The 10,566-nt window shown below is 43.1% G+C and overlaps 1 protein-coding gene across 1 annotated transcript; it reads left to right on the top strand.

The window, feature by feature from the left end:
* Nucleotides 1–227: 227 nt before the first annotated feature.
* Nucleotides 228–1,916, top strand: LOC141643092 (protein phosphatase 2C 37-like). Its single transcript, XM_074452121.1, has 3 exons — nt 228–753; nt 849–1,181; nt 1,284–1,916. Exons 1-3 carry the CDS (start codon nt 364–366, stop codon nt 1,698–1,700), a joined length of 1,140 nt encoding a protein of 379 aa, XP_074308222.1. The 5' UTR covers nt 228–363; the 3' UTR covers nt 1,701–1,916.
* Nucleotides 1,917–10,566: the final 8,650 nt, after the last annotated feature.

The raw sequence follows: 10,566 nt of genomic DNA, 5'->3' as shown, positions 1-10,566 counted from the left end.
TGAAAGAAGAGGAAGATGAAAGATGTAGGGTAGGGGTGGTACCAAAAGACAAGAAGCGTGTCAGAAAAGGAAGTTCATTTAAACAATAAACTACTCCGTGCTACTCTCTCATTGGTCCACGTCCATTCTCCCTTCCTTCCCCACTCCCACCCGTCATAAAGCTTTTCCACGTGTTCACCTTACTTGCCCAACATATTACATATACCACTCCTCTCTCCTGCCCCCTCACCGCTTCCCTCTGCCCGCATTTTACCTGCCCGCTTTCCCTCCTTTTATATCCCCCCTCTTCCTCTCCCTCTCATTTCTTCATTCTTTCTCTTCATTTTTATCGCCTTTCTCTTCTTCATTCATTGTATTATTCAAATGGCTGGGATGTGCTGCGGGATTAACGTAGGAGAGACTGAGCCGGTTAGTCCGGTCGAACCAGGGGTTCGGTCCGGTCATCGTAAGAGGATCGAGATTCGGAAGATAATCTCTGATATATCCGGTGATATTGCCGATAATCAACGGTTGATCAAGCGTCCGAAAACAGAAGATTCTGTAGAAGATTCGAATCCTCCAGCGGAAGAGATCGTCCAAGATTCTCCAAAGTATGGTGTAACGTCAGTTTGTGGGCGTCGTCGAGATATGGAAGATTCTGTCTCAGTAATACCTGATTTTCTCGGAGGAAACAGTAAAAATAATAGTAAAAAGAGGAAATTTAATCAAGGAGCTCATTTTTACGGTGTTTACGACGGCCATGGATGTTCTCATGTATGTAATACGGAGTACTTCATTATTTATCGTTTTTTCGAAGAAATATGTGATGATTTTGAGGTTAATAATTATGTTTGTTTTGAATTATACAGGTGGCGAAGAAGTGCAAGGAAAGGATGCACGCCATAGTTAAGGATGAGATAGACAGTAGAGAAAGTGTAGAAGAGAATTGGACAGAAACGATGGCGTCAAGCTTTATAAGGATGGATAGAGAAGTAGGAGAGAGAGTAAACATGGCTGGAAACGGCGCATCGACGTCGACTTCGTGTAGATGTGAGCTGCAAACACCGCAGTGCGATGCAGTTGGTTCAACCGCTGTTGTTTCGCTCGTTACCCCGTCGCAAATCGTTGTTTCGAATTGTGGTGACTCGCGCGCTATTCTTTGCCGTGGCGGCGTCGCCATTCCTCTCTCTTCTGATCACAAGGTGAGAACTCAGAATTAATTTCCGCAGTGAATAATATTTAACGTCATTTTTAGCTGAATTTTACGCTGACTAGTTGTGTTGATAATTCAATAATAATTGCAGCCTGATAGACCAGACGAACTGAACCGAATCGAACAAGCAGGAGGACGTGTCATCTACTGGGACGGTCCACGTGTGTTAGGAGTGCTGGCAATGTCTAGAGCAATAGGCGATAACTACCTTAAGCCGTACGTCATCCCTGATCCAGAGGTGACAGTTACTGAGAGGAGCTCAAGTGACGAGTGTCTAATCCTAGCGAGTGACGGACTGTGGGACGTGGTTTCAAACGAGACAGCGGCTACAGTGGCGAGGATGTGTTTGATGAATGCTGACAAGTCGCCAGCTAATGATGAGACGGATATTTCCGATAAGGGGTGCACCGATGCTTCAATTTTGCTGACCAAGTTGGCTTTGGCGAGGCGGAGCACGGATAATGTTAGCGTTGTAGTTGTTGATTTGAGGAAAAGATTAAATCAATGATATGATTGTTTGTTATTGTCTTATTTTATTAGCAGTTTAATTTAATTTAGTTTACTGATTAGATTAAAAATTTGGAAATTTAATTTCATTGTTAATGAATTGGGCGGTGAGTTTCGATGGTGAGGTGTTTGTGAATTGGTCCGAGGGAGGTTGACTAGTCCACATTATCTGTTGTATTCTGGTTAGGTTAGTGGTTAAGGTTCATATTTTTGCTCACTATCTGTCTTTTTTAAATGCTATTATACTTTTAATCCGTCGCGAAAGTGGTAATTTATCCACTTAACTTTGTTCAATGATTAAATTAGGCCCGTAACTTTCAATTATAGCAATTAAGTTTTATAACTTTAACAAAAAGTGAAATTCAACCCCAATTTTTATTTTTCACTTAAATTTCTACAAAAATTCATTTTATATTTATATTTTACAATTAATAATACATAAAAATTTACTAATTTAGTGAGAGCCCAATTATAAATTGACGTGAAAATGGTACAAAAGGTAATAAAAGAGGTACATATACTATAAAATGAGGTATTAAAGACATTGGTTACTGATGGGGCATATTCTGCACCCGCTGACCGAGTCAACATATCGAGCAAGACCAAAGATATCCACAAAGAAATCAACATCTCTCGATACAAATTAGCCCTGGCAAGCCTAAATGCACTGTCACTTGTATCTCGGTTGGGCAACTAGCAAATTGGAGGCATATCCGCGTACTCACATCCAAGCCCCCTCGGATTGAGTCAACCGGCTAGCCGGCCCGCCATGGGTCCTCGACCGAGGGTAGAATGCTCTTCCACCGCTTCTGCACTTGGCCACTACGTGACAAAAGGTGAAAGTCTATAAATACTCCACTTCTCTCATTGAGAAAAGGATCCGAAAATAATCGAATAATCCACAATTCATCTCACAATACACTAATCTGATATAAACTCCCTTATCTCTCTACAATATACTTTGCCAAGTAACACACAACTTAATCCCTTTTAAGTTTATCGACTTGAAAGCGTCGGAGTGAGACGCTCTGCACTGCCGAGCCCTCGCCTTGTTCATTGTTTCAGGAGAGGCCGAAAGGAAGAGTCAAGCAAAGTTATCATTCTACAAGCTCACGTGGTAACAAATCCTGCTCCGTAATTACACCCGGAACAATTGGCGCCGTCTGTGGGGAGCAATACTAAAAGCTAGTAAAATCCCTTACAAAAAAAAAACACAAAACAAAACCCACCCAACAAGCTAAGAAGATGTCAAAACAACAAAAAGTAATTGTGAGCGACGAAACTGCATTCTACCAGGATGACACAGTCCCTAATTCTGAGATAAGGCATTCCCCAACCGGCCGAGTAATCCAACCGGCGTACGGGATGTCAATACTACCCGAAAACGCCGCCGCCGCTGCCCAAGTCACCGTCATGGGACATGTGGTCGATGCAACAAACCGGCTATTCCCGGACCGATGGGCAATACGCCGATCACCCCCGCCGCAACGACGGTGACGGCAGCACACCCGCTGGTGACCAGGGCCCATAAAGTGACCCCGAACAACTTGTCCGGGGCGATACAAGGAGCCATGCATACTAGGACGCCGGCGGAGCCCGTGCCGCTGGGCGTGCACCAAAGTCCTTCCCCCACTCGCGGAGGACAGACGGCGTCGCCGGCAACAACGAGGCCCGTCCCGAAGAAATGAAGAAAGAAGTCCGACTATCCAAAGTCGGGCAACAAGAAGCCCTTCCCGCCACGGGGAGAGGAGCCGGACTAGGGCTGCGAGGAGCCGATCGCCACGTGTCATTCGACACGTGGTCAGACAGCCCCTCAGTGCCTATGTCCTCGAAGTCTCCGTGCCGACCAAATCGAAGCCGCCGTCCCTATCATACAAAGGGGAAAGTGACTCAACCGACCACGCCGAGGCTTTCGAGTCTTACATGTCGGTATGGGAGCAAATGATGAGGTATGGTGCCGAGTCTTCCCAACGACCCTGCACGGGATGGCCCAGAGTTGGTACAAGGGGCTGCCTAATGGTTCGGTATACTGCTACGCCGACCTAAGAGATAACTTCATAGCCCAGTACGCCTGCAACAAGAGGAGGGCCGTGGAGACATCGGACCTCCTCACTATCCGACAAGGGGATGACGAGTCTCTACGAAGCTATGTGAAGAGGTTCGACGCAAAGCTCGCCAGATCCGTGAGCCGAACACCGAACCGGCGGCCTTCGCACCGATGAAAGGCCTCCCCGAAAGGCGAGCTCAAAAATGAGCCGATCAAGTGCGACCCCTCAACTGGACTCCGCCAGAAAGATGGCCGACCGAGCCGTAAAGGTGGAGGACTACCACAAGACTTGGGTAGGCCACAGTGAAGTTGGGCACCCAGAAAGGAAGAGCCGCCGGGAGAATGCTGATGAAGATCGCCGTGACATGAATCGGTCACGGCCGAGAGATTTAACAGAAATGTAACTCGGCGGGCGCCGGGGAGTTCGAGACCATACACCCGTAAGCGGTACATCGGTCACACCCCCGGTCAAGTCTCCGGCCGAGGTCTTCGCCCGAGCAAGAATGAAGGGCGTAGTGGGCAAGACCCCCAAGACGAGGGCGGAAGGCGACGCAAGCCAATTTTGCGATTACCACGGCCAGCCCGACCATAAGACCGACAACCGTCGATCCAAGAACGCCATCGAGGAGCGATCCGAAAGGGGGCCCTCGGCAAGTATGTAGTCCGGGTCCCCGAAACGAGCTCCGACGGGGCGAATAGGAAATCGAGATTTCGGAGGATGGGAGTGATCCGGTGCTTACGGAGGAAACGAGAACGGAGGGTCGGCTAATGGGCACAAACGACACCTAAATGAGCTTTACCAAGCCATCAACTTTGTGCCCACCACAGCTGTAACACCCCCTCATACCAAGGTACCTTACCAAGGACTACCCTAGCATGAAAGGTTATTACCATCTCGGTTTCCCGAGGTTAGTATATCAAAGTTACAATTTCCAAACAACATTTATTAAAGTATAAAAGTTAAAGATTACACTATCTCGGACCAACTCAAAATAAACGTACAAGGTCTCAATACAAATGAAATCCAAGACATCTAAACTCATAACGGAAGCTAGACTTGAGTGGTGACTCCCCATGACTGTCCCATAGCTAAACATCCGCATTACCTGTCACAATCTGCTCACCATCCCCGAATGGATCACCGCAGTTTTACAAAACAACAACACGGGGTCGATACTACTCAATCAATAATATAAGACAACAACAATACAACCAAACCGATCATCGATCTCACACAAGAACCGACTACACACCGAAGTGTGTAGCCCTGCCAGATTACCCATCGCAACAGGTAATCCTCGCCGCCAGTGGGTGACCGCAGCCCATCCCCACCTAGTCCAGCTCATCAACGAGCGACTAACAATCCCTGTCCCTTAATGTGCACATCCCCTCCCGTGGCGGGTTCCACGGAGGGCGAACTAGGGTGTGAAGCCACTCCCGCAAGTGACTCCACCACAATCACAATCACATGACATCACAGCCATCTCCATCCGCTCATACCAACATCGTCACAACAATCCCCATACTCCGATGATCAGCAGATAACAACAATTACAACAAGCACAATCTCAAATCAATTGACAGTAAACTGAGTAGGGAAACCCTACCTTAGCAATCACAGCAGTAAGCAACACGGACAATCAAAAAGGCTCCTCTACGAAGTCTTCTCCTATACAAAGATCATACAACACAATTACACTTTGAACAATTCCCAACATTCCCTTCCCATATAAATGTACAGTAACCCAAAAGATACAATAATTACAAAGGTAGAACTTACCAACAATGCAACAAGAGTTTATACGGAATAATCACCGCAAATATCCACACAACTATGCTACGAGATGCTCAAGGAATGAATTAGGGAATGATTTGGGTAGGATTAGGGTAACGTAGAAATGATAATGTGTGAAAAGTGATATTAGAAACTGACGCTGAAAATATAAAAATACCCTAATCACTCTTTAATCAAACCGTCGAAATATAACTTCGCCAAACCGGGCACTCGGTCGAGTGTGACGACACTCGGCCGAGTGGCCTACACTCGGTCGAGTATCCACTATACTCGGCCGAGTGTTCCTCGGCAGAATCGAAATAACTCACACAAAGAGCACTACTCGGCCGAGTAGGCTCTACTCGGTCGAGTAGGCTCCAAAGGAAATCCGTAGTGTTACAATCTTTCCCCCTAAAAAGAACTTCGTCCCGAAGTTCACACTCAACTACACACAAACACAACACCACGACACAAGACTCTAACAAACACATGAAACACTACCAACAGTCTTAACACCAAACATATGCAAACACGACACAAGACTCTAACAAACATATGCAAAGTTCCAACCCAACCTATAAAACATGGACACTTAACACCAACTCCACAAACTACTCTTCCTTCCACAACATGGCTCACGATATCGTCTCAACTATAGCATAGGCTCTCAATACTGACTCCATAACATTACTTCCATAACACTCAATAGCACTCAATCCACAAAAGAAGATCAATCATCAAAACGGAATGTTACATTCTATCATCCTTAAAACGAACTTCGTCCTCGAAGTTTACTCAAACACATAAATATCATCTTCCAACTGTCAAAACTATTCGACTCATAATCATTATCATTCAACTGTCAACACTGTTGAAATATTCTCTCATTGCTAAACATCGAACTACAACAAGCACGGTCATGACCTTTAATAAAATCAACACAAATATCTGTCCTTTATACTACACCAACACTCTACTTCCAATTATACTACCATATGCACAACCATCAAAATCTCTTTTATCGCATCCTACTCCTCTTAAGATAAATGTTACGTCCTCGTAACTCACTAATACTAGGTCCTTAGTTATACCTCTCATTATCTTCATCACCACCACATGTCAAAGATAACCACTTATAATCTGAACAGTCGCCATGCATATATCTTAGGCTCTCTTACTTAAACAACTCTCATCCTTCAATTCACTCGTCACACCCCCTAACCTATACCTCAAAATCCTTAACTTAACCCAAAACTTCAACTCTTCCACATTACCGCAACATGACATATATCTTTATATAAACTATATAAAACTCATATCACCAAAAGCATAATTCACACTCCACACTTGTTACGTACACTCACACTAGATCCTCAATTTCTTTTCTTTCATTATCGCAAAACTCATACATAACTGAACATGACACTAATTCCCAATATCCTGCACTCACTATCTCAACAAAAGATTATGAACCACTTGTCGCTTTCAGATCATTACAACACATATTCCACGAATCACTTGCCATGACTATGACTACCGATGCCTCATCTTAAAACAAGATAAAAATTATCAGAACAACTTCTCACCACTGTGTCCCATCAACAGAATATCACTATACCATGACAACAACGAAAACATATACAACTCTCTTTCACATCATACTCTACCCTCATTCCCAAACTGAAACTGGTAAGAAACATCAACAAAACAAAACAACAGTCTTTATGTTCAACCAAAACTCACAAGGAACAGCAGCAAACAAAACAACAATCTATGTTTAACCGGTATGCACTTACGAAAACTCGTATTATAGTCATCTCACCTACTCCACCACAACCGGTGACAACATCGCAACATTGCCACCAACAGCCGCACCACAGTGCGAAAATACCCGCATCACAACAGTAAGTACCGTGCCCGGATCACCACCCGAGTCACCACAACCACACCGATAGACATCCCAACATACACAATCCCATAAACACTGACTCAATATAACATCTTGGACAACAAACTTACTCAAAACTGCTTTACCAGATCACAACACCATACATAATACTAATAAATAGACAAGAATCTCATGCATACCATCCATACTTTTCATGGAATAAACATATATCATGAATACACATGCAAGTATAACCAGTCTTGTCAGACCACCCAAACTATCACTTTTTTTTTTTTTTATCATCATTCCATTAAGTTACCGTATCCAACATATATTACAAACATTCATATAACAACTTTATGACTATCACACCATACCGCATCTCGTGAGGTCACAACCTCACACAAACATTTACATACTCCTAAGACCCATAATCACATCCCAATAGCCAATCCTGATTACGTAAGTTACCACCTGTTAAAAGTTACCTCTCACCCGAGCTTAACTCGTACACCCCTCATATCATATTCTCCCATCCGCATAACCATCACCCCCTGCCAAATGTAACCATACCATTAATACTCAACTACTAACAACCGCCTCATATAACCACATCTTATACTCTCTCACAACCATACATATCTATCTGGTCTCTACAAAATCAACCTCATTAGATCAACTAGCTTCCCTAAAGTAACATCATCCTCAACCGCTAGTGACAATACTATGGCACCAACATCCTTCATGTGACTACTCTCTTACTATCACTTCTTAATATCACAATCCGTTTTCTCTCTTTGGTTATCATCCCAAATAACGATCATCCAATCCATCAACAAGATTTACCTCAACACTATTCCCAATTCTATCCTTTATCATATCGTTACCTAACTCTCCACCAAAATCTCGGATCGTGCAAACACTCTACAAGCTCCTTATTCCCTTAATACCTCGAAACTCACAAACTAACATGTCGTCCTACTCTCTTATATAATCATTAACTCACACCCTCTAGTGAGACTATCGTACATTTCCATAATTTCTTACCTTCATGCTCCTTAACTCCTCCAACATTCTCTCAACTTACTTCCATCCTTATTTCCCCCTTTTTACTCAATAATACCAATTAATAATTCCTCTCCTTTCTCTTCCTACCTAACTCCATAGCTCCACAACTCTAATTCCCTTAATTCATATCAATATCTTATCATTCTTCTTATCATTTATCCTCTCTTATCTTGCTTCACACTCACCCATGTCACCATTAAGTCCACGCACTAACGCTTACTCTTCAATTAGTCGTATCTCCCTTTCTCATCTCTAGAAACCAAAATTCACTTCATACCGTTTGTCCAAAGAATTACACACCATGCTCACCCCTTGATATTCCAACTTCCCAAACTTAGCCACTATCTACAAATCCACATCGCGATATAACTTCCTTTAAGTTCATTACATACCCCTCTTCTCTATCCCTCTACAACATCCTTTCATTTCATATATCCTTACGCAACACAATACTAACCGTCTCCCTCCATAAGTCCTTACACATCCCAATATGCCACTAATCGTATCCTTAATATCAATCTTTCATTCTCACGTTTCTTTAAACTTACATCACTTTTGCCCATATATACTTACTTTTATATTACACAACACACAACTATATCACTCGCCATATCTCACAAAACATGCTATTTACCTCGACTAGCTCATCATCCTTCCCTTTTCTTTTTCCACTATTTCTCACAACCACATTAACACATGTCTTCCTTATCCAACACTTATCTCTCATAACCCTAGCTTTCTCCCTATCATAACATTTGGTAACTTACGTATCATGACCGTCGCATATAAAAGAATACTTTAAGACCCAAAACATACATGTATACATACCTTACGACTCAAAACAATGTAAAAACATAGCCACCGGCTCAAAACAAAGGTAAGAACATAGCCACCGACTCAAAATGGCCGCCCAAAGGAGGTACTCGGTCGAGTACATAACATACTAGGTCGAGTACAAGGTACTCGGTCGAGTAACTATATTACTCGGTCGAGTTTTCGACTCCAGAAGCAACTCAATTGCCGCAGAAGGATTACTCGGTCGAGTATTGGGAACACTCGGCCGAGTAGACCTTACTCGGTCGAGTATAAGACTACTCGGCCGAGTTCACGACTCCGGCACGCTAAACAAGATATTATCACGAGAAAGATTACTCGGCCGAATATGGAACACTCGGTCGAGTATAAAAGACACTCGGCCGAGTAGGGACTACTCGGTCGAGTATAGGCGCAGTTCTCAGCACCGTCCAGTTTTCGTAAAACAGTCATATCTCACTCGTTACTTGGTCAATCTGGGTGTGTGACCTATCGTTAGAATCGTAAGAGGACAAGCTATCACCTCAACTTGGAATCACAGCAATATCTTTTCTAGAACTCGACTTATGACAGTTTTAAGACAACCCTCCCAAAATCGGTTTGTATACAAATCAAAATTTCTTTTCAAAACAACTTTAACATGCATAAAACAAACAATAACGACCCAATGCTTCTAAAAACCAGTACATAGTTGAACATTTATCATATTCACATTAAAATTAAACACCACATTTACATATACAGACGCATGACCTTAATCACATGCTTCTACCAACAATCAAGCATTAAAATCATCATATTCATATGCACATGTACCACTACCATACTTCATGCTCAACATTGTATTAAACAGGTAACATGATCACATTCTTCATGCTCAATATCAACCAGATACAATTTCACAATTCACTTTTCATCTTTTACCATGTTCCAACACTTAACATGCCAACATATTCCATGCTCAAAGTTTCAACATCAACAAATCGTCGATACATCTTTCAACTACTACCATATTCCACTTCTTTCCTCATTTAATCCAACCATGCACAAGAATCAAACTACAGATATCAAACACACATGACTCAAACATACAACAGTTTCCCCCATGTGACCGGCTTGAGATCGTAAGGGCCTTAATGCGACTTCGGACGTCTCCCAAGTCTTTGCGGTAGCTCCAAACAACTCTCCCCGGGTTCATTTTATTTAGACTCCCTAAGTTCATTGAGTTCATTAGTTTTAGGTGCCGGAATCGTCGGCTCCGATACCACTTTGTAACA

Source organism: Silene latifolia, chromosome 2 (genome assembly GCF_048544455.1).
Source record: "Silene latifolia isolate original U9 population chromosome 2, ASM4854445v1, whole genome shotgun sequence".
Taxonomy (NCBI): domain Eukaryota; kingdom Viridiplantae; phylum Streptophyta; class Magnoliopsida; order Caryophyllales; family Caryophyllaceae; genus Silene; species Silene latifolia.
This window is presented reverse-complemented; position numbering and strand designations above follow the sequence as displayed.

What these genes read in the sequence shown, in the direction of transcription:
- LOC141643092 (XM_074452121.1), top strand. Translation starts at nt 364, where the DNA reads ATGGCTGGGATGTGCTGCGGGATTAACGTAGGAGAGACTGAGCCGGTT. An exon ending in ACGGCCATGGATGTTCTCAT is followed by an intron (nt 754 to 848) that starts GTATGTAATACG and finishes TGAATTATACAG; the next exon opens with GTGGCGAAGAAGTGCAAGGA. An exon ending in CTCTCTCTTCTGATCACAAG is followed by an intron (nt 1,182 to 1,283) that starts GTGAGAACTCAG and finishes TAATAATTGCAG; the next exon opens with CCTGATAGACCAGACGAACT.